General features: G+C 36.6%; 1 protein-coding gene across 1 annotated transcript in view; it reads left to right on the top strand.

Moving 5' to 3' along the window:
* The window catches only part of DNAH10 (dynein axonemal heavy chain 10), a 53,117-nt gene that overhangs the window by 4,969 nt on the left and 24,701 nt on the right, over nt 1–23,447 (top strand). The window contains exons 9-46 of the mRNA XM_088532271.1: nt 325–515; nt 991–1,189; nt 1,943–2,137; nt 2,772–2,942; nt 3,223–3,399; nt 3,749–3,925; nt 4,581–4,750; nt 5,470–5,621; nt 6,029–6,193; nt 6,822–7,029; nt 7,816–7,972; nt 8,942–9,418; nt 9,866–10,024; nt 10,339–10,455; nt 10,524–10,626; nt 10,848–11,026; nt 11,620–11,831; nt 12,139–12,295; nt 12,698–12,931; nt 13,032–13,154; nt 13,913–14,146; nt 14,651–14,874; nt 15,275–15,544; nt 15,634–15,817; nt 16,115–16,249; nt 16,480–16,632; nt 17,181–17,369; nt 17,479–17,625; nt 18,218–18,409; nt 18,589–18,707; nt 18,872–19,030; nt 19,355–19,490; nt 19,623–19,745; nt 20,277–20,411; nt 20,706–20,922; nt 21,374–21,493; nt 22,362–22,507; nt 22,936–23,088. Coding sequence (XP_088388397.1) covers nt 325–515; nt 991–1,189; nt 1,943–2,137; nt 2,772–2,942; nt 3,223–3,399; nt 3,749–3,925; nt 4,581–4,750; nt 5,470–5,621; nt 6,029–6,193; nt 6,822–7,029; nt 7,816–7,972; nt 8,942–9,418; nt 9,866–10,024; nt 10,339–10,455; nt 10,524–10,626; nt 10,848–11,026; nt 11,620–11,831; nt 12,139–12,295; nt 12,698–12,931; nt 13,032–13,154; nt 13,913–14,146; nt 14,651–14,874; nt 15,275–15,544; nt 15,634–15,817; nt 16,115–16,249; nt 16,480–16,632; nt 17,181–17,369; nt 17,479–17,625; nt 18,218–18,409; nt 18,589–18,707; nt 18,872–19,030; nt 19,355–19,490; nt 19,623–19,745; nt 20,277–20,411; nt 20,706–20,922; nt 21,374–21,493; nt 22,362–22,507; nt 22,936–23,088 — 6,759 coding nt within the window. The remainder of the gene's footprint in view (nt 1–324; nt 516–990; nt 1,190–1,942; nt 2,138–2,771; nt 2,943–3,222; nt 3,400–3,748; nt 3,926–4,580; nt 4,751–5,469; nt 5,622–6,028; nt 6,194–6,821; nt 7,030–7,815; nt 7,973–8,941; nt 9,419–9,865; nt 10,025–10,338; nt 10,456–10,523; nt 10,627–10,847; nt 11,027–11,619; nt 11,832–12,138; nt 12,296–12,697; nt 12,932–13,031; nt 13,155–13,912; nt 14,147–14,650; nt 14,875–15,274; nt 15,545–15,633; nt 15,818–16,114; nt 16,250–16,479; nt 16,633–17,180; nt 17,370–17,478; nt 17,626–18,217; nt 18,410–18,588; nt 18,708–18,871; nt 19,031–19,354; nt 19,491–19,622; nt 19,746–20,276; nt 20,412–20,705; nt 20,923–21,373; nt 21,494–22,361; nt 22,508–22,935; nt 23,089–23,447) is intronic.

The following is a 23,447-nucleotide window of genomic DNA, read 5'->3' as shown; positions in this document are numbered from 1 at the left end:
TTGAAGATCATTCCAACATCCACATGGAGAGCTGTTCCAAAAACACCCCAAAAAATTTGTGGCGTCTTATACAGAAAACAGAAAATGAAGTTAAGACAGCACCTAATAAGTATGCAGAACAATAGATGCAGATCTGTACACCCTTAACCATCTAGTTAATTTATATTCACCAGAGTGTGCTATATACTGGTTGACTGGTTATCTTTTTACTAATGTCATGGATTTTCTTAACTCTCAAGTATTTATAGAATAAATGTTGTTTGATAGGGTATACATATGTTTATTGTCATGACGGATTATTCACAATGTTTATAATATGCTTAGAATTTGACACATGGCACTGGGTTTAATGTTGTGCTGGATACAATTCCTTCACTGATGAATGCCCTGCGAATGGTGTGGATTATCTCACGGCACTACAACAAGGATGAGAGGATGGTGCCACTCATGGAACGAATTGCATGGGAAATTTCAACAAGAGTGTGCAAAGTTGTGGATTTACGTACCCTGTTTAAGTAAGTACTGGATTCTTCTTTAGTTAGGCTGCACTTATTAAAAACTTCGTTTTACAGGAAGTATTTTAAATAGTTTCATCAAATAGGTTGCAATGATTTTTTAGTATCTGAAATTGTATTAGAACAACTTCAGTGTCCATTTATTTTATAGCTTGCATACATTATTGAATCATCCCTGAAGAAGTGAATGTTTGTCCTCTTTTGTCTTGAAAGGGCATAAATTAATATCAATAAATCCACTAAAATTATAGTAGCACAAAAGTGGCATAAATGTCATTCCATTCTGAAATAATATCTCCTTTTAAAATCAGCCCTGCTGAAAATGAAGACCTCACAATTATTTTTAAAGTTTTGCTTAGGTCTGTTATTTAAAAGCTGCTAAACCAGGGTATGTAAATCCAGACGAGAAATCATTTTCTAGCCATAGTGTTTTGTTCTATCTATGGTCTGTTAACTATTCTGATTTGGTTAATAGAGAGGATAGAACTGCTGCAAAAAATAAAGTAACAGAAGCTAAAAGCACTCTTGAAGAATGGAAGAAATCTTATTTTACTGTTCGTGCCCAAATTGAAGCATCAGGAAGAGAGCAGCGTTGGGAATTTGACCGAAAACGTTTATTTGAAAAAACAGATTATATGGCTTCAATCTGTCAAGATCTGTATGATACTTTGCAGGTAGTAATATATACAGTAATAAAGAGAAGGACTGTGTATTCAGTTTTTTCTTTTGTAGAGGGGGTTCTTGTGCATTATGCTTGTTGAAGTATTAATGGCCTTTATTTTTTTTTTTAGTGTGTGTTTAACCTTTGATTTCAATAAAGCTGCATTTATGCTTCAGATTAAATAAGTGCTTGCAATTTCTGAGGATACTTGTTGAGGAAATGCGTTGCTGTGTACACTGCTGTTATCAACATACAGATTTGCACCAAGTGTTTCACTTATCTGCCATTTTTTTAGTTTGCTAGGTTAATGATATATCACTTTAAGTAAATTAATAAGTGTAGTATTATATAATTATATATACATTATATATAAAATTTGACAGTATATGATTCAGCATATTAATTGCAGATTAATTTATACAAATGGATAGATGGTATATTTAGGCCCAAGAAAGGATAATTAAAAATATTAATGATCCATCAGTTGTTCATCATATGCTATAAACTGTCTTTGTAAAAACGCTGTAGTGGAAATATTATACAAAGAAGTAAGATTGAAGTGTTGGAGTGTTAGATCTTAAGTGTTGGATCTGTAGGATTTTTTTTTAATCTACTTAGAATGTAAATCACAGCAAGAATTGATGGTTTGCTAGGAAAGGAAATAATAGGAATAATAAAGGAAATAATAATAGAAAGATAACAGTTATATGTCAGGAAAAAAAAATAGAAAAAAAAGACTTTCTGGTATCTTCTTCCAAACAAACAGGTCATTGAAGAGTTCTATAATATATTTGGTCCTGAACTTAAAGCTGTCACGGGTGATCCAAAGCGTATTGATGATGTATTGAGAAGAGTAGATGGACTAACTGGTCCTATGGAGCAGCTGACTTTTGACCCTTTTAGCATCAAATGTGCATCTCAGTGGAGATTTGTTAAGGAAGAATTTAAAGAAGGAGTTTTAGTGAGTGTCCCGTATTGTGATTTTCTTGTATTGCTTTGTATATAGAAATTCCTTTTAGAATGTCAGCATTTTCACGTAAAGAAAATAAAATTTTGCAAAATAAAAGAATAAATAAATATATAAATGAAAATGTGAAGAATTTGACCAAAATTTTTAAACAAGTATTTTGTTTTCAAGTTATTTTTGCTTATAATTCCGCTTTATTTTCTGAACTGGTGAAACATACTCTTTGATCATTGGCTGAATTGCTACAGTGTAAACAGAGGCTACATATGACCTCTCTGTACTCATGGACTGACAAATCTCAATCACATCCTTCATAGAAGTAAAACTTTCTTTTCTGGATTCATTTAGCCCTTCATTCCTCAGGTAGCATACCCAAAATGCACGAATTGTTATGATGCTTTTTTCAACTTGCATTCCGGCCCTGTAGTGTCTGTGTTAACACTCATTTTCTGTGACTTGCTGGAAATCCATCAGTTTGTTAATGATTCATTGTACAAAGGCTAGTAAAAACATACTTGACCACTATTAAAGAAAGGTTGTTTTCGTTTTTGTCTTCCCTTGGTTTTGCAAGGTAAACCTTTAAGTGATAGTATTTTTTTTCTGGCCCTCTTCCTTTGTCTTTGCTTAGGTTATTGAAGAAGAGGCCAAAAACTTCGTTGACGAATCTTTTAAGACCCTTCGGTCAGCAGAAGCTGCGTTTGACATGCTGTTAAACTTTAAACACATCCGCTCTCGTGAAGCCATTAATAAGCAGATGATGATGAAGTTCAATGATATTTTGGACCAATATTGTAAAGAGGTATTTCATTTTAAGAATTTCTGAAGAACTACACAAAGCTCTTTACCTGGAGAAGATCATAAGTCTGTGTATCCAAACACATGTCATTTGGCATCCGAAGGACTCAGTTAAGCATAACAATTGCTTTCTGTTATTTTCAGCTTGTTTAAAAAAAAAAAAAAGGGAATTGTTTTCATCCTGCCACTGGAATTCACTTCAGAGCTTTGCTTTATATCTGCTTAGATTTTGATCATGGAAGAGCAAGTGAAGTGATTCTTTGCAATATTTCATTCTCTTTTAGGTTGGAAATGTTAAGCAGATCTTCATTCAGAACTTCAAAAATCCTCCTCTGTGCAAGAACCATCCTCCAGTGGCTGGAGCCATATACTGGTCCCGATCTCTTTTCTATCGGATCAAACACACTATTATTCGATTTCAGGAAGCGGAGGAGTTGCTTGCTAGTGAACGTGGAAAGGAAGTATGTTGCCTCTGTTGCTTTTTGATATATATATTTGAGAAATACTCTCCTCATACCTTTATTCTCAGGATATGAAAGTGCCCTTATGTGAGCTGAAGTTCCAAAAAGGTCTTTGCAGATGGTGATATGTTATATATGGGAGCTGATTTGGAACTTCTCACGGACTTGTGGACAGGCAGCAACAGAATTAGTGCTAGAACTCAAGAGCCTAAATCCTCTATCCACCTGCATTAACTACAAGACTTTGGTTGCCCTCATCTAATAAAATATTTTTAAAAATGTACTAAGATAGGGTAGTGAAATTCTTATTTCTCTTGATCTTTAAAATGATTTTTACTTAATTTTTGAGGTAAAACAGATATATCTTCAAGTGGCCAAGAAGATGAAAGAATATGAAGATCAGAAGTATAGTCAGTGGAGAGATGGGACAGAACAGATACTTCCACAACTCTTGAAAAAAACTCTGCTGACTAAAGTCATTTCTACTGGGCCTATAACACGCACTAACCCAGAGGGTTCTGAGCAGGTGAGAGATGGGAAGGTAAAACACCAGACTTACCTGTCAGAAAGGACTGAAATTCATTTGATGGTCAGTGAGAGTTTTCTTTAAGTGATATTTTAAGGAGGGACAGAGTTTTTAGAAGGAAGATTTCAGTAGTTTGGAACTCAGTTTGCAGCCCTCCATAGGGCATTTGTTGCAGTTGCTTAATGACCTGGCAGACTGATGAATATTTTTTCTCTGTGCGTTCTTATGTGCTTTGATTCCTATTAATCCACAGTATTTTCTGCAACATCTTTGGGACGTTATAACAAAATATGGGATTGAAGTTAGGTAGAGGTTGGTTCCCAGTAAAGATCCTGTAGAACACCATTTAGATTCATAATTTGCTTGGCTGTAAACTTTCTCTGAGCTTTCTGTTACAGCAGTTTCTGAAGGGTTTGCAGCAGTATTGGTGGTTTGGTTGGTTTCTTGTAATCATCTTTCATTGAAGAGGTAGTTGTGTGTTAATTTCTGAAATTAGAAGTTTGGTATCTTAATTTTAAAGGTATCTGCACAAGCTCTGGATATCAGCCATTCTGTTCAGTTTCTACCAACTACCCTATCAAATGTCTCTGAGAGCTAAATTTTTCCTTGCTTTGTAACAATTAGATGTTCCCCTCATTTCTACTTTGTGTTGTAGAATTCTCTAGCAGATGAGCCTATCGCCATGGAGAAATTTGTCCATTTCAGTGTGAATTTTTCTCCCAGACTCTATGAGATTATCAGTGAAACAAAGTACATGGAACAAATGGGGTTTCCAATCCCAGAAATGGCAAGAAATGTAGCATTACAAGAAGACAAATATCTCAAGTAAGCCTATAACTGAATACCTCCTACCATGTAGGTTTTTGCTAGTGTTTCCAGTTGTTCAACTCCAAAGCAGCATGGCCCTGAGTCATCAAAGTTCATACGAGATCTCTTAATTATTTTTTTTCACAAATAGAATTACTAATGGTCACTTTGTATTAGTAATCTTTCCTCTGGTGATGTCTGCATCTTTCACTCTCCATATGTTCACTCTCCAGTCTATCAAAACTTGCAAGAAAAAGAAGGATTTTTTTTTTTTTTTTGCAATGAAGTGTTAGTTCCCTTCAGATTATAGGTCATATTCAAGATGTCTTTCTTATGCTGCCATGGACAGTCACTTTGTTCTGCTGAAGCACGTAAAAATGCAGATAACAATTCCACCTGAATTTTAAAGATCACCAATTAGGTTCATTTATGTGCTTCAAACTGAGGCTGATTTTAAAACTTTTTCTGAGTTGAGTCTAGAAGAGTTGGTCTAACTACTGTTGGAGCCATTTGAAATCTTTTGTTCGTTTTCAGTGGGAAATGAACTGGATTTATAATCAATATTCATTGGTGATTTTCTTCATATTTTGGTTTATATAGGAGTCTGAGTAGGATGCTGAAAGTGATTGCACTTTGATCTGTGTTTAGACCTTTATTTCCACACAATCCTGATTTTTATGAATATGATCAGGCAATTCCTGATTTTTTTGTTCTGACATGCTTTTCACACGCATTAGGTACATAGATGGACTGAAAAACATGCTGGATCACTATGACCGATTAATGGGAGCATTAGATGAAGCAGAAACCAAGCTTCTTGATGATCATATTCAAGAGCTGTGGAGAGTATTCAGATCAGGACACAGGAGACTCAATTGGAATTCCTTAGGTATCTGAGATGCTATTTTAAAATGTGCTTATATGCTGATTTTCGTTTTAAAAAAATCCTTAATTCATTTTATTTTTTGCATCAGATCAGATGTATCTGATGTCCTCAGAATGATGTATCCCTAAATAGTATATCCTATTGCTACTAGCAGGGATAAAATACTGGGCTAGATAGGGTCTGATTCAGGAGGGTGTATCTTATGTTTTTATTATATTTAAAGCTCAGTGCAAAAATCATTAGAGAAGTTTAAATAACAGAACTGGAAGGAAGCTCTCCTGTGAGAAATGATCTAACCCGTCTTTCTAGAGAGTGTCATTTCAGTTTCAGAGACTTAACACATTTGGTTATGAGTGTTCAGATGTGCTGGTGAGAATTTTACTAAGAGAAAGTTTGTGATTTTTTTCAAGGTATTAGTGACTTCATCGTCCGCTGTACACAAGCCATTGGGAAATTTGAATCACTTATCCATCAGATTCATAAGAATTCTGAAGACATAAATAACAAACTTCTGCTAATAGAATCAACAAATCTCTTTAAGTCTCCACCTTCAAAAAATGGTGATGAACTCCCCAGTAAGTCTTTATATATATATTTTTTCAGTTCTGAGCTTCATGACAGTTTGTTTTGCTCATTGCCTGCTACTTTGCAATTCTAGTTGCTAAGATCAACCCTTATTAAGGTTTCCAAACCTAACTGCAAAACTATTTTATGATGTAACACATGATGTAACAAGCAGAGCTTCGGTGCCTTAAAGCTTTCAAAGAGAGAGAGAGGTGGATGGATAAGTAGATCATCTCTGTCTAGCTATGTAGACCTGTGTCTGTCTTGCCGAGTTTTCTCTTGCTTTCTTTTTCCTTCTTGTGTGTGTTATTTGGTACTTTAGGCTGCAATCTTCACTCTTTTGGGGTATCTGAACTGCAGTGGTTTTCTCAGGGGGAAACTGCAGTAAGGTGACTGGCATCTCCCAGATCTCCTGGTCACTTGAGTCATGACCACATTTCTTACAAAGCTTTCTGAGATGTCTGATTACATATAAAATCAGAGAAAATACTGAAATATTAATGACTCAAGCGTTAATAAATGAAGATTTTTTTAAATCTTAAGATCAATTTCATGTTCACAGATAAAGTCTAGCTAATTATTCAGTTTTTTAGATCCGTTAGATCTTTTGCAGTTAATACTATTTTTTATCTTTTGCAGAAGTGAAAGAATATTTTGAGCATGTTAAGTGTGAAAGAGTAAAAGACGTGGAACACATGGTCAGAAGATATATGGCTATTGGACCATTGCTAACAAAGGTGGAAGGGTTGGTTGCCAATACAAACAGTGGCAAATCTCCCAAATTATTTTCCTATTATGCATACTGGGAAAATAGGATTTATCAGGTGTTGATACAGTTAATTCTGAAGTAAGTTGATTGCTTTAAAGAGTGTTCTTTCATCTTTGCATTTTTCCAGATTTTTTTTTTATCTAAATTCATATATACTGATATTCTCTCTGAACACCTCAGCGATCTGGAGCTTGAGGCAGATCGTACTTGTATTGGCTTTATATGCAAACACAGGGAATTGATTAAAAAGGTAAAGGAGAAATCTTAATTCTGAGAGAATGAATATTTACAAGTCGTTGGCAGAAGAGAGATATAGAGTTGCTCTTCTGTAGTCTATATAGTTTGCATATGCCAGTTTTTTTCTTAAAATCAAAGCCTTGTTTTTACCAAAAGAGATGATTTTGAGAACTTGACATCTGGGTGCCATATGCACCATAATGCTGGGGCTGTCAGTACGAGGACAAACATTTGCTGTGTTATACTGTACCTGTTCAGTAGCAGCTGGGGCCAAACAGGTTCCTGTGGCAGGACGTTACAAAGACTCTGGTGCGCTTTCTGTGCAGGAGACTTGCCTTGGAGCTGACTATGGTCTCAGGGTCTTTTTGCACCAGGGTATCCCCTCTGTTTCTTCTTACGTCTTTTTCTGGCCGGTGAAGCTTTTGCATTAAATCAGTCTAGGGGGACAATTCTGCTCTTAGATACACTACTGGGTTTCCAGCTGAAGTTGGTGTTAACTGACTTCAAATGGATCTGCTTTCACATCTAAGTGCATAGCTGATAATTGCAATCCCTGCTGGGCATTTCCATGGTTGGCAGTACCTGATTATAACTGTAACTCTGATGTGATTTGTTTCTCTCTTCCAGGAATTTGCAGTCTTTTAATGCCTCCATTGTTGCAAATGTGCCACTGTTCCAAACAGAAACTATTTTGTCTGCTCCTGAGATAATCTTGCAACCTAATGCCAGTGAGATTGACAAAATGACTGTAGAGTGTATTCGAGACTGTGTTGAAGTCACTAAGGTGATTTTTGATTAACCTTTATTTGCTGCTAGAGTTTCCCTCTTGTCATGATGAGTTAATTCTGCTTTATATTTGTGCAAGTATAGAAGGTGAAAGATTTGTTTTAATTTATCTTGAAATTAAAATCCTCAGCACACTTCCCTAATTTTACAGACTGTTCTAATTTTTCAAAATGATGAGACAAGAAAAAAATCATACAATTTTTATTCAAGCAAAATGGTTTGTCATTCTTCAGCTGTCCATTCATAAGGATATGATTTGGTTCTATAAATCAGCATACATCACAAGGAAGTACCTTTCAGTTTGCACTGCAGAGATTCCCTTCTTAGAGATGAATAAGTTGGTAGGATAAGGAATGTCATAGTTTTCTTCTGTATTGAAGCTCTACTCATAAGCAACAAAACAATGGTTTGGAAAAAGTTAGGAGGGTGACATAACTGCTGTATTCATCTAGGACAGCGAGTTTGCAGCTGAAGAAATTACCTACCTTGTTGGCAGAGATGTAGCAATAGTTCTCTGAGTGAGAACAACTTCTTTCCAGAAACACAGCCAAAAGCTGAGGGAGCAGTCCTGGCCTGCACTGATGGAGGAATGATTCTGGATGCCACTTGAAATGCAAAAAAAAATAGGTCAAGTGTGTTTTCAACTCTCAGGTTTTCTGTTTCGCTCCACTGCAGCAACTAACCTGTTTAATCTGGTACTGGATTCTCTGTACTGGGCTATATTGTAGTACTGATTTTTGAAGCAGACTGAATAATGCATGGAAATGTTTTGTTAGAATAAAATTTAATTCCCATCTCAAGTGTATGGGAAAGTATGACCTCTTTTTTGCTGCCAGAAAAAAACAACTGATTTGAGAAATCGCTCACACTGTTTCCCACTTAGGCTCCTAAATACTAATGAACAATTTGATGGATATCATTCTCTTTACAAAGTAATTATTTCACACCTCTTTCTTGCAAATTCTAGCATTTTGTGCGATGGATGCATGGCACGTGTATTGAATGCCCTCCTCAGCGGGTTGAGGATGATGAAATTATCACCTTGAGTTTTTACAGCGACATCTCCCAGAACCCTCTGATAATTGAACAGGCTGTTCTCATCACTCAGAATGTCCACAAACTTCTGGCCTTTCTCAGCAATTATTTGAACCGATGGAAGAGATATCGTCTGCTGTGGAAATTAGACAAAGACATAGTCATGGAGAAATTTGCTGCCAGGAAACCTGCTTGTGTCATCTTTGATGAAAAGTTGCAGTTCTATACAAAGATAGCTCAAGATGTGACTCAGCAGACATTGGTTAAAGATGTGCGGTTTATCAGGCTTCAGCTGGGACCTTTAGCCTACACCTTGCAGGAAAATGCCAGAGGCTGGGTGATTTCACTTGGAAAGTTGCTTAATGAGTCTGCAAAGGAGGAACTTCTAAGTCTTCAGGAGCAGATTGAGGTAGATGCTTTCAGTTCTTTGTGTCTGATAGAACTAGCAACTGATCATTTGAACCATTGTCTCAGTTGATGGAAGCTAGCTGGTGTATGCTGATATGCCATTCAGCAATGAGCTGCACTCCCTGTAGCTGGGAAATGGGAGAAAGTAGTGACGTAAAAAAAAATGATTTTTTCTCTTTCCTATAGTGTTGAAAGTTTCATACTGGTAATTCTGGAGTTCTGTTTAAGCTACTGCTTACAACTTCTATCCTCTTGTAGCAAAAACATCTTTGCTTTATTGGTGTTTACTTTTAACTATTTTTTTTGATGTGTGATCTTTATCACACTGATTAAAAGCAAAAATGAATCTTCGTGTTCTCTACTTTTGCTTTTTGTTTGACTAATAAATATAATTCTGATGAATTGTTCTGTCGTTGTTGCTTCTAAAAATTGTCTTTGCTTTTTACAGAGATTATCACAGGATCTGAAGACACCTCCTGATTCACTGGAAGATCTCAAATTTGTCCTTGGCACAATTGCAGAGATCAAGGACATATCCTTCAAGGTGGAACTGAAATATCTGGACATCCAGGAGAGATACCGAACTCTTGCAATGTACAATATTCCAGTGAGTGTCTTCTCATAAAATATTTACAATTTGAGCTAGGGTACAATTGCCTTGCATGGCAATGTTTCCCTTCAAAGACGTTATACAGAATCACAGAATCACTGAGGTTTGAAGGGATGTCTGGATATCCTCTAGTCCAACTTCCTACTGCTCAGAGCAATATATCCTTTTTAAATGAACATATTGCATTTGTTTAAATCTGATTCAGGTCAGTTAAATGCTCTTTTTAAGTTTTGTGAATTTAATAGTGTGATCATGCCTTCACTTTCTTGAGTCATTTTTGCTTGTATGAGATGTTACTTGTTTTGTTTTAGGTACCTAAAGAAGAGCAAGAGATGTCTGACAAGATTAGGGAAAAGTGGGAGACTCTTTTAGATGAGGCATCGGAAGTTGATCACAGCCTTGGAAGCATAAAGAAGACATTTACAGAGGTAATATTTGTTACATTGTAAAAAAATAGAAAGGGAAAGGCAAACAATTTAAACATTGTTCTTTTTAGATTACACGGCAGCAAGTTGGGGACTACAGTAAAGAGATAGCAGATTTCTTCCATAGATTCACAACAGAGGGACCTGGCGCTGTTGGGGAAGATCTTGATAGAGGTAAATAGTTTGATGTTTGTGAAGACTTTGGACAATTCTTTAAATCTTATGCAAAATGAGGAAATTATGATCCCTTATTAAAATGCAAACTGATCAGCCAGGAATGTGACATTTTTAGTACTATAACTTCTATGCAGATAGACGATACACAAGTTCTGCCCTTACTTGTCTGTCAAGATCCATAGGAGTGCTCATCTAGAAAACATTATCTCCTTTCCTAGGATTGGAACTCATGGACATTTTCGAAAAAGAATTGGAAAATCTGGAAAAAAGTCATCAGGAACTGGGCAATGCTGAGAAACTTTTTGACTTGCCAATCACATTATACCCTGAGTTATTTAAAGCACAAAATGATATGAGAGGTCTAAAGCAGATCTATGAAATTTATAAATTACAAAGAGTAAGTATTGCACTGTGTGTATATAGATAGAAACACACACACACACACTTACGTGCATGCATATACACAGAAGAAGAGAGACTGTGCTGTCCTCTTGTTGCTATCATCTCTGCTTCTTAGTCTTTGCATGAAATCAGCTGTTACCTTTAATTGACTATCACCATGATGTAGATTTAGTGAAGATAGTAAAAGAGTAAAGCTGTACTATTATTGTCTGATAGGAATGGATTCTGATTGTATTGGGTGGTGTTTTAGTGCACAAGAAGCCCTCATGATTTCAGCCGGACCGTATGTTCTGGTCACAATAGGTATCTCAGGCCCTAAATGATCTTAAAAAACTATTTAGTAGGTTTTTTTTTTTTTTTTTTTTTTTTCAAAATTTAGATACCTTAACTTTAAGGGCCAGACTGTTCTCTTGTAATGTGTATTATGGATGTGCTTTATGTTCTGGTTGTATTTGACTATGAACCTGTCTTGGACACGAACCTGTCTCTGTAAAATGTTAAAATGTAAAATTTGCATCCAGACTGTGGTATCTAGATCTGAAAGAGAATGTGATTTTTCTTTTTTTCTCTTTATGACTTTGCTTCCAGGAAGCTAAAGAGGAATGGTCTCAGACACTCTGGATAAACCTCAATGTCCAGTTTCTTCAGGAAGGAATTGAAGGATTTCTTAAAAGCCTTCGAAAGCTGCCCAAACAAGTCCGCAGTATGCCAGTGGCCTTTCACTTGGAAGCAAAAATGAAGGCGTTTCGAGACTCCATTCCTTTATTGCTTGATTTAAAAAATGAAGCTTTAAGAGACAGGTTTGGTTTGATTTATTTAAATCCATTATTCTGTATACAAGGAGGTTTTGTTTGTTTTGTGAGAACTTTTAATTTCAGGTACTGGCATCTTGCTTCACTTTCTGTTTAATAAACTTGTGTGATAGCTTGTAAGGAAGGTCAGGATACCTGATGTATCCAAAATACCAATTCTTGTTAAGTAGTAGAATGTAAAAATATTGTTTCATGGTTATGTATTACACTACATCTTATATACTTATTATATTCTATCACCTTTACTGTGTCGTAATGCCAGGTATCATTTTTGATCTGCCCGTTTAACACACAGGCATTGGCAAGAGCTTATGGAAAGAACAGGAACAAGTTTTGAAATGACGACAGAAACATTCACTTTGGAGAATATGTTTGCTATGGAGCTTCACAGACATTCAGATGTTATCAGTGAAATAGTTGGAACTGCTGTTAAGGAGCTTAGCATCGAGAAGGTAATTTTAAAAGCCATATTAAAACTAAAAAGGCATAGGTGACAGCAGTCTTTGTCTTTATGTGAGGTGTTTATTGGCATGATAATGATGTCTGTCATCTTCAGGGATCTGCTGTGATGTAACTTGGTATCTAGATCACTAGCTTGGTTAATATGCTGTAACATGGCACATTAGCTGTTTTGACTTTGGCAGCATATTGGATTTCTGTCATTACAGTAAGTGCGTTTGGCGTACAAAAACAGATCTGAAGAAGAATCATGCTGTTTTGGCATAGGCACTTTATAAACCAGAGTTAGAAAATATGTGCAAAAATTATGCTGGACCAACTGACTCTCTATGCTCGGATTATAGTTCTCTACCTCTTGAAGATTGAAATGCTCATCTTTTTATGCTGTTGTGCAGGGTGTAAAGGAAATAGTAGAAACATGGGAACACATGAAATTCACTGTACAAAAATACTTCAAAGGCACTCAGGAACGAGGCTTTATTCTGGGATCTGTGGATGAGATTATACAGATTCTTGATGACAACACTGTCAATCTTCAGAGCATTTCAGGCAGTCGATTTGTGGGCCCTTTCCTGTCAACTGTTCATCACTGGGAAAAAACTCTGTCATTGATTGGTGAAATAATTGAGGTAGGGAAGAAAGTGCTCAACTAAATAATTAATGTTTATTATTTATAATTAGGGCTTTCCATTGTGTTTTTTCTTTGATGGTAACATGTGACTTTCTTAGGTCTGGATGGTGGTTCAGAGAAAATGGATGTATCTGGAGAGTATCTTTATAGGTGGGGATATAAGATCGCAACTTCCAGACGAAGCAAAAAAATTTGACAGCATAGATGCAATGTTTAGAAAGGCAAGTAACTGACTTGACTTATGACCAAAATAATGTTTTAGTGTATTCTGCATTATTATCTGTAGCCTTCTGCTCAGAAACGTTATTTGTAACACCACTGATGATGTGTTAAAATGAATTGGAGCTTAGGAATCCAGGAAGTCTGAAGTGTTACACTTCATTTCTGCCATACACAAAGACTTCCCCTAACTTAGCTAAGCTGAGCAAAGTCATGATCCTTAGCTGGCAGTATTGGGCAGCAGAATCCCCTTTACCTTTCATTAGATATACCTTTTTACCGTAGGAGGAAGCTTAAATGCATTTCTGTAGATTGAGGAGCTGTCTCTGCTAAAAAGGCTTTGCTGGTATGGAATCACTCTTTCTATACTGAACTCATGCTCCCAGTATGAATACAGCTTTTCTTTTTCTCAGCTACAAAATTGAAATAATGCTGTGATTCTGAAATGCTATGTGTGTTTTTCACTTGAATACCACTGTATACAGAAGCGAAATTAAGTATGTGCTTATGTTTGCTGTCTAGGTACACAGACTTGTCTCTCTTGCCCTTGTGTTATAGCAGTATCTCCTATTCATGCTGGTGACATATCATATCTATATGTTCCTGTAGTATAGCAAAAATAGGCAATGATATTTCAACTACCTCAAATTCACTTCTGTGAGAACTTAGATTGCTCCTGTATTTTGTAACTTGCTAAATATAATTTCCGTGTAATCCATTGCTCTTCAGTATTTTCTAAACTTCCTTTTCTCCTCTATAGATAATGGATGAAACTGTAAAAGAACCAATAATAAAAAAAACCTGCGAAGCCCCAAATCGGCTGTCAGACCTCCATCATATAAATGATGGGCTAGAAAAATGTCAGAAAAGCTTGAATGATTATTTGGATTCAAAGCGAAATGCATTTCCAAGATTTTTCTTTATATCTGATGAGGAGTTGCTTAGTATCCTTGGTAGCAGTGACCCACTCTGTGTCCAGGAACACATGATAAAGGTAGTATGTTCAACTTGCCATAGTACCCTGTGCTTTTAGATGTTTTATAGTTTAGCAGACAATACTGTATATTGTGTTGAGGGTATGCTAATATTTTTTGGATGTAAAGAATATCTTCTGAATAACCAAATCAGTTCCAGTCCATAGTCTGTCTTGTGTCTTGAGCAGGCTGGTATCAGTCATAGTAGAAGGTTCAAGATGCCCTCCCATGATTAGTCATGATATAACCTTCTTGTAGTTCTTGATAGATTTTTATTGTCTGGGGTAAAAAAAAAAAAAAAAAAAAAAAAAAAAGTAATTTGAGTCAGATTATCTGCCTGTTTATTCTGCAGTTTGGTTTATGAGCATTCATCAGTATTTGTATTTGATTACTTAAAATTGGATCTATTTCTCTTTAGAGTCCATGGAAATTTCCTTTCAACTTTAAATGGGGGTTAGCTACACTTAAATTTTAGAAGCTCTGATTCTCAGATGCCAGTTAGTTTCTTTCTTGACGCATTTCAGATGTATGATAACATAGCTTCCCTGAGGTTTCGGGATGGTGATAGCGGGGAGAAGATTGCAACAGCCATGATTTCAGCAGAGGGAGAGGTGATGGAGTTCCGCAAGGCTGTAGCTGCAGAAGGCAGAGTGGAGAACTGGATGACAGCAGTGCTGGTAGAAATGAGACGGACTAACAGGCTCCTTACTAAAGAAGCCATTTTTAGATACTGTGAAGACAGAAGCAGGTGAAAAAATCAGTGTCAAGGATAACATAAATAGCCTTATATGTTGTTATAAGCCTGGAGCAGTTTAGAAATATAGAGACTTCATTTTTTCATTTATACACAGTTTAGCCTGTATTTCTGTGGGTGGGGAAGTATGGATACATGCGTATGTAACTCTATATATCATTCCCTAAGTCTTGAATATTCAGTTTTAGTGATGTGTGCACAGTTTGTTTTTCTCATTATCAATTGCACTTTGACTTCACATATGGAATAGGTAACTTTTCCATGAGAGATTTTTTATGATCTTACCTTGACAGAATTCTATGCATTCTGCCTATACTGTCGTTGCTGCAGAAATAAAACGATGGCTTCTTGTAAACAGTAACTCAGGCTCCCTCACTGTATTTATTCCTCATAGGGTTGAATGGATGTTACTGTACCAAGGCATGATGGTGCTGGCTGCTAACCAGGTGTGGTGGACCTGGGAGGTGGAAGATGTCTTTCGAAAAGTGAAAAAGGGAGAAAAACAGGCAATGAAACATTATGCTAAAAAAATGCATCAGCAAATTGATGACCTGGTTACCTGCATTACAAAGCCCCTGAGTAAAAATGACAGGAAAAAATACAACACTGTTCTTATTATTGATGTGCATGCTAGAGATATTGTCGATACATTCGTAAGAGACAGGTAAACCCTCCAACCTATTTTGAAAATACCAGATCTATAATTTGTATTCCCATCCGTTTACTTAATGTGAGCAAGCCTCTCTCGTGTAGCATTCTGCAGGCTCAGGAGTTTGAGTGGGAAAGCCAGCTACGTTTTTACTGGGATCGAGAGCCGGATGAACTGAATGTGCGGCAGTGCACGGGCACGTTTTCCTATGGCTATGAGTATATGGGTTTGAATGGACGACTCGTCATCACCCCACTTACAGATCGCATTTATCTTACGCTCACACAGGTATGTATGTTCAAGGAGATTTTTCTAGCATGCCCTTTAAAACAGACTTCTGTGCAGTCAGATAATTATTTCATTTGCTGCCTTGCTTCCCCTTAGGAGACAATCTGAACATTATTATATTTGGAATAAATTGCAATATCCTTCTAAAGATCAGTTGCAGTATTCTCAAAGATAATATAAAGTGCATTTACAATCAAAATACAGCTTTTATACCCAAAGCTGTGTTACCGATGTTTGTTAACAGCCTAGTATAAGTATAATCCAAGCCTTGCTTTATTTTTTGGTTTGTCTCCAAAGGCTTTATCCATGTTTTTGGGAGGAGCACCAGCAGGGCCAGCAGGTACAGGGAAAACAGAAACAACCAAAGATCTGGCCAAAGCCCTGGGCTTGCTGTGTGTAGTGACAAACTGTGGCGAAGGCATGGATTTCAAAGTAAGAGTTAAAACATTATTTACTCTGATAATAGAATCTGCAATCTGCATTTGATAGAAGTAGTTTTTGGAAGAGTCTGAGACAGGTTGCTAGCTCCTTTATAAAAGCTCGCTGTCTATAAATATCCAGTGGCTCTACCCACTTGTTAACAGTTTTAGGGTACTCCAATGTTTGCTGATGCTGAGCGTTTTATATATGAGTTGTTGAGACTTTTCTCCTGTTTTTTTTAGGCTGTTGGTAAAATTTTCTCTGGTCTTGCCCAGTGTGGAGCATGGGGATGTTTTGATGAATTCAATCGTATTGATGCTTCTGTACTTTCAGTCATTTCTTCTCAGATTCAGACTATTCGAAATGCTTTAATGAATCACCTGAAAACATTTCAGGTAAACATTAACAATCAAGAGTAAGTGTGAAAGCTGGTCTTTTGCTTGAGGCTAAGGTTCAGAGATAAATTCTCTCATTAGGTCAAAGAATTGTTTCTTCTGTAATACATTTGTGCTGAACATTTCAAACCGCAGAATATGTGGTCTCTGTTTCAGAAATATTAAATCCTATTTGTTTTTTTAGTTCCTTGCTATCCCTTTCTTTGTAAAGAAGGATATTAGTAATCTTATAACAGTAAAAGGGATAATAGTAGTTAGGAATAAAAATAAGTTAACTTTGATATAGGCCATGAGGCAGCCTTACAGATGTTTATAAGATTTGGGATTCTCAAACAGAAAATTTGACTGTGAAGTGTGAAATGTCTTGATGATTATATCTAGGGTGCAGATAGTCAGGTGAATGTATCCAGGTGGATATCTAAAGCTAATATTTTTGAATATTTTAGCCTAAGTACCATAATAATACTGTTTTTTGTTTGTTTTTGTGAATATTGCTATTTCTTTTGTTTCCAAATACACATTTTACTAACATTTCTTTATGATTTTAGTTTGAAGGACAGGAAATTACTCTTGATAACCGAATGGGCATTTTTATTACTATGAATCCTGGCTATGCTGGTCGAACTGAGCTCCCTGAGTCTGTAAAAGCTTTGTTCAGGCCTGTGGTTGTTATTGTACCAGATCTCCAGCAAATCTGTGAAATCATGCTCTTTTCTGAAGGATTCCTTATGGCAAAGGTAAGAAAATTGTGTTGCTCTCCTTATGAATATACACATATGTGTATACATGGTCAGTGTTTGATTGCGACTTACATACTTGTTATTCTCTGACTTAACTCTCAAATAGACCCTTGCCAAAAAGATGACAGTACTATACAAGCTGGCTAAAGAACAACTTTCTAAACAACATCATTATGATTTTGGACTGCGAGCCCTCAAGTCGGTGTTGGTGATGGCTGGAGAGCTGAAAAGGGGATCAGCCGACCTCAGTGAGGTAGACTGGTGACTTAATTGCTCTGGGCAGATCATCTTTTCCAGTAGGAAGAAGTTGTGGTTACAAATTTGCTATAGTTTGTATGCCTTAGAAATAGTGGCACTTGTGGCGCTTTTTTCATGCCATTTGAATATTATGGCTTTCTCTTACACCTATTTTTTTAGATTTCCACATTGGCAGTCATGATACTCAACTGCCTAGGGGAATTCTTACTCAAATTTTTGTTTAAAAATTGGAGAAAAATAGAAGAAACTCTCCTGTAAAGCCATATACAGATTTGTAGGTGGGAGTTTAGTTGGTTGTTTTAATATGAGATCAGGCAAGCAGTGGTGTAGACCACTCCAACCCTTCTCATTTGGCATTTTGGTCATTAGAATAGAAAAAATGCTGTATTTTTTTCTTTAGCTTCTGATCAGCTTAATCCTTATTAAAAAGTCTTTTTTTTTTCCCCCAGTAGTAACTGCCAAGAAAGCATTTCCAAAGCTGTGCTAATATAATTGGGCAATAACTTTTTAGAGATGTTTGAAACTACTACATGTTGGATAATTGGTTAGCTATTTGATAGAGACTGATTCTGCTATGTTTTGTTTAGGATGTCGTACTGATGAGAGCTCTACGAGATATGAATCTTCCTAAATTTGTGTTTGAAGATGTACCTCTCTTCCTTGGCCTAATTTCTGACCTGTTTCCTGGCCTGGATTGTCCCCGAGTCCGCTACCCTAACTTTAATGATGCTGTAGAACAAGTGCTGGAAGAAGAGGGTTATGTTGTTTTACCAGTCCAGGTAAAAAAAAAAAATGTTAATTGCTTGAGTTTTTGTCATAAACATTGGGTGGATTTGCATTGCTGCACTCTGGAATGACTCCTGCAAATCAAGAGAGCTTAGTTGGTAGAGCTTAATTGCTGATCTGGTCCATAGATGTTTTACAGCCAGCAGTCTATTGAACCAATATTTTTTTTTAGGTGGATAAAGTAGTTCAGATGTATGAGACAATGCTAACTCGTCACACTACAATGGTGGTTGGACCTACCGGAGGTGGCAAGACAGTTGTCATTAATGCTTTGTGCCACGCTCAAACCAAGTGAGTGCAGAATTTGATACAGGGAAATCTGGTTGTAAAATGGCACAGTCCATAGACTGCCATGTGTAGTCATGGTAGGATCTATAGCTGACTATAAGATTTGGGTTAACATGAGGTGGTGTGGAAAAGCAATCTTTATACTGCTTTTATTTCTGTGCCCATAGGCTGGGATTACTGACAAAGCTTTACACACTGAATCCTAAAGCTATGAGTGTGATTGAACTATATGGGATCCTTGACCCTACCACACGAGACTGGACAGATGGAGTCCTGTCAAACATCTTCCGGGACATCAACAAGCCTACTGACAAGAAAGAGCGAAGGTAGATAGCTAGGAATCATCATGGTAATTTTTAGATACTCTTCAGTTTTATGTTGATCTTTTACTGTTATTATAACGGATTTGATACTGCATTTTTTCAAAAACAAATGTAAAATGAACAGAAAGTCTGTAGGGGGTTGTCTCTCTTCCTTTGTGAGTTTCCAGCCTCAGTGAGATGAATGGGAACTATTCAAGTATCAAAAATGCATAGAAGGCTTCAAAATATGGGGACTGGCACAAACACTTTTGGAGGAGGATCTATATTCTGAAATAGTAAAAATGGAAGAGTGTCAGTCATTGTGTCCCTTGACTTCTCTATCCACAGATACATTCTTTTTGATGGAGATGTGGATGCTCTCTGGGTGGAAAATATGAATTCTGTGATGGATGACAACAAATTATTGACCTTAGCAAATGGGGAGCGGATTAGGCTCCAGGCACATTGTGCTCTTTTGTTCGAAGTAAGTGATGACTGTAAAATCTAATACACAGGAAAGGTTAGAGCCAGCTTGGTCTGCAAAGACTGAAAAGCAGTTGTTGTGGCTGGTTTTCATTGTTAAAGTGTATGATTATCCTATATGATTATTTCATAGGTTGGAGATCTACAGTATGCATCTCCTGCCACAGTATCCCGGTGTGGAATGGTCTTTGTAGATCCTAAAAATTTGAAATACAAGCCTTACTGGCAAAAGTGGACCCAAGAAAGAGGAAATGAGGTAGGAATTTTTGCGCTTGATCACAGTATCTGTATTAAATAATGGACTGTGGACAGGTGTTAGAAAATCTCTGTAAAGGCAGTCTGATTTTATGAATTCCCTTGTAATTCATTTGTTGTGAAGGCCTCTATTCACTGAGTTCCATTACATATGTAAATACAAACTAGCTCTGCTTTGATTTTTATAATGGAATCTGAGAAGTGAAGATCTAAGAAATTATCTAATCCATGAAGAGTTAACAGAGAAGATTACTTAGTCCTTGTTGCATACATTTAGATTTAAAACTAGTTCACAGAGAACCGAAGTAAGAAAATTTAGTTGTTATCAGTTGATGATTGTAGATCGACACCTCCTGAAATAACAGTCCATACAAGAGTCACATTTCTTCCTGTAACTATCCTCTCTTTGACAGAAGTGAGGTCTTCAAGAACAATCACAGTTGGTTAATGAGATAGTGATGAGAAACATTGCTGCCATAAAACAGCTTTCAATGTTTGTATGTGCTGAATTATTGTCTGTTTCTTCCCACAGCAAGAGAGAAATGAATTGAATCATCTTTTTCAAAAATATGTGCCCTACCTTATTGATATGATCATAGAGGGGATTGTGGATGGCAGACAAGGAGAAAGGCTGAAGACTATTGTTCCTCAAACAGATTTAAATATGGTGAGGAATGCAAAGTAATGGTTGAAAATGTGAAACTAAATCATGGATAGAGTAAAAGAATGCCAAAGAGGATGCAGTAGTAGAGCCTTTGCTGACTTGTCCATTTCCTAGTGATGAGCAGCAGGAGACAGTAGAGAGAATCGTTTCCTTATAGTGCTCTTCTGTGGTCATTAATACTCATATTAATAGATAGCATTTATAGGGACAAAAGATTATGAAACAGGCAGCTGAAAGATGTTAGAGTTTTGATGCTTTTAATTGTCATTTCTGTTTGCATGTCTTGTCTTACAACAGGTAGTGCAGTTGACTATGATGTTGGAAGCTCTAATCGTGACACAATATGATGAACCTGATATTCTGGAGTGCTTTTTCTTGGAAGCTTTATATTGCTCCCTAGGCGCTGCTCTTCTTGATGCTGGAAGAATTAAGTTTGATGAAACAGTTAAACGTATTTCCTCCATGTCTACTGTTCATGATGATAACATCCTAGCTAAGCCTGGGGAGTTGCCAGGTAGGATTTTCTCATAATTTACTCTGATTCCCTTTGATTAGACTAATAAAGGCTTTGTTTCCATGAAGGCAGAGCATTGTTCTTCCTTCCAGCTAGCTATCCTGGCTGCAAAAGATGTTTGATGATCTCTGTACAACTACCACTGAAAACCATGCAAAGACACAGGTGCTAGAGGACTCTTAATTGCTGGCCTATTCTTAAACAGTATTTTTCTGTGTAAAGCTAAGGAGAGAGAACCAGTACGAGGATGCTTCAAAGAGGGGTGGTATGATCCATGTACTGGACTAGGAAAATTGCGTTTGATTTCTTAACCTGTTAAATAACAAGTAAATGGAACACAGTTGTACCACTTGGTCCCAAACCTTACTTTTTATTTTCCTCTCTGTCAGACTATTTTCTCATGAAATATTTCAGTGCTCTAGAAAATCTCCAATTGCTAAATGCTTTGCAGGTCAGCTGCCAACTTTGTATGACTTCCATTTTGATGTCCTTAAAAAAAGGTGGATACCTTGGATGAAACTTGTTCCTGAATATATTCATAAGCCTCAAAAGAAATTTCTTGACATTTTAGGTAAGATATAATATAATGATGATGTGCTGCTACTGAGTGGTGGGACTTAGAATGGGACATCTTCTATTTGTGATGAAGGTCATTGGATCAGGTTCAGCTTCTTGTGACAACACAATTCAGTTTCTTCAATGATCTTGTCATGGTAGTTCAGAAGGAGTTGAGATTTGTAACATTGTGTAATAAATAAAGAAGTGAGGAAAGAATTAAAAACTTGAGTTGGTTATTAAAGCTTTTTTAGGAATGGACAATGCCTCAAGAAACTTGAGAAAAAGTCTCAAATCGCTGATTTAATATGCTTAGTAGATATATATAAAAAAAACCTAAAGATTGTCATCTGTTTTTACTTCAAGTACTCCCTAATGGTGACAAGTGCTTTTCATAGTTTATGACAAATTAATAGATGTTATTTTATAGTATTACTTCGTCAAGCACAGGTTAATTTCACTGACAGAGAGATATGATCTCTAAAGTTGTTCCTAAGTGCAGATTATTCATAAGAAACAAAATTCATTTCTGTAGAGTACCAGGAAAATGCTTATGATCCAAACAAATCCTGATTATATCTTTGAAATAGGACTTAAACAGAGCTTAACTGGTCCATGACCTTTCTACATGGAGGATAATTTCCTTTCTAGCATATATGTAGGAGAAAAGATCCCTATGCTAAAATCTCAAACAAGATGTGGCTGAGCAATTAAAATTTTCCTTCAACATTGTTAGTAAGTTGATATTTCTCACTATACATTTGTGCAACTGCACATTAATACCTTGTGTCTCTGATCCAGCACTGTTCTATAAATATAAATCCCTCAGTGCACTGCATTTTAATTTGACCTGCTATCATATCCATGTTTTTTTTTTTTTTCAGTGCCTACAGTGGATACCACACGCACTACTTGGTTGCTAGAACAGATGGTAAAAATAAAACGCCCAGTTGTTCTTGTTGGTGAATCGGGTACTTCAAAAACTGCGACTACACAAAACTTCCTAAACCATCTGAACAAAGACCTTAATGTACGTATGAGGCATTTCATGGTGTTTGTAAAGCTGCATTTTCATTCTTTGTCTTTTTGTTAAATTTGCATTTTGAAGCCTGAATCTGTGGGTAGAAGTACTGATTTTGATGGAGCCTCATATAGGTACAGAGATCGACTGCAAGCTCAGACCAAAACCTGTAAAAGATTTGAGAATCTTTCAGGATGGAATACATTTTGTTCTGTTCTACCGCATAGACATTCAATAATACATTTTGTTCTGTTCTACCGCATAGACATTCAATTTTATAAAGTAAATATATGTGCTTAGAAAAAGAATTTGACTCTTTTTTCATCCTCTGTAATGCAAGTTAATAACTAGACCAGAGCAATGTTTGCTCTACTAGGAAGAGAGAAAAAAAAAAAAAAGGTAAAAATCTATTCTTATTCATTTCTTGTCCTCCGCAGCTGCTGCTAGTAATTAACTTCTCTTCTCGCACCACATCAATGGACATTCAGAGAAACCTAGAGGCAAATGTAGAGAAACGGGCTAAAGACACTTACGGCCCCCCTATGGGAAAGCGTCTCCTCGTTTTCATGGACGATATGAATATGCCAAGGGTAAGCTGCCAGGGTATTTGCAAGTTAATATAGCTACGTGTGGGGTGGTGCTGGTGTGGTTCTTTCACAGAGATGCATCTAATAACAAGTCAGAGCGATTCGTGTCAAATGCAGAACTGCATTTTAGTTTAGGGTCTTCAGAAGAAATTGTTTGCAGTAGGGATTATTTCTGTCTATTACGATATTTATTCTGTGTATTAGACCTGTCTCCTTTTGGAGACTTCCTTTTGGATCATTTCTTTATGCCATTAAAATCATGTGTTTGTGGCCTGATACTGGCTGAAATTGGTCTCCTGTAGAAAACATCCTTTCCCCTTTATCAGCTGCACAGAAGAGTATTTATTTACCTTGGAGAAGAG

The sequence above is a fragment of the Tinamus guttatus genome, unplaced genomic scaffold (assembly GCF_059628265.1).
Source record: "Tinamus guttatus ecotype Peru unplaced genomic scaffold, ASM5962826v1 Tinamus_guttatus_pri_ptg000459l, whole genome shotgun sequence".
Lineage (NCBI taxonomy): Eukaryota > Metazoa > Chordata > Aves > Tinamiformes > Tinamidae > Tinamus > Tinamus guttatus.
The sequence above is the reverse complement of the archived record's forward strand: the minus strand, read 5'-3'. Positions and strand labels throughout refer to the sequence as shown.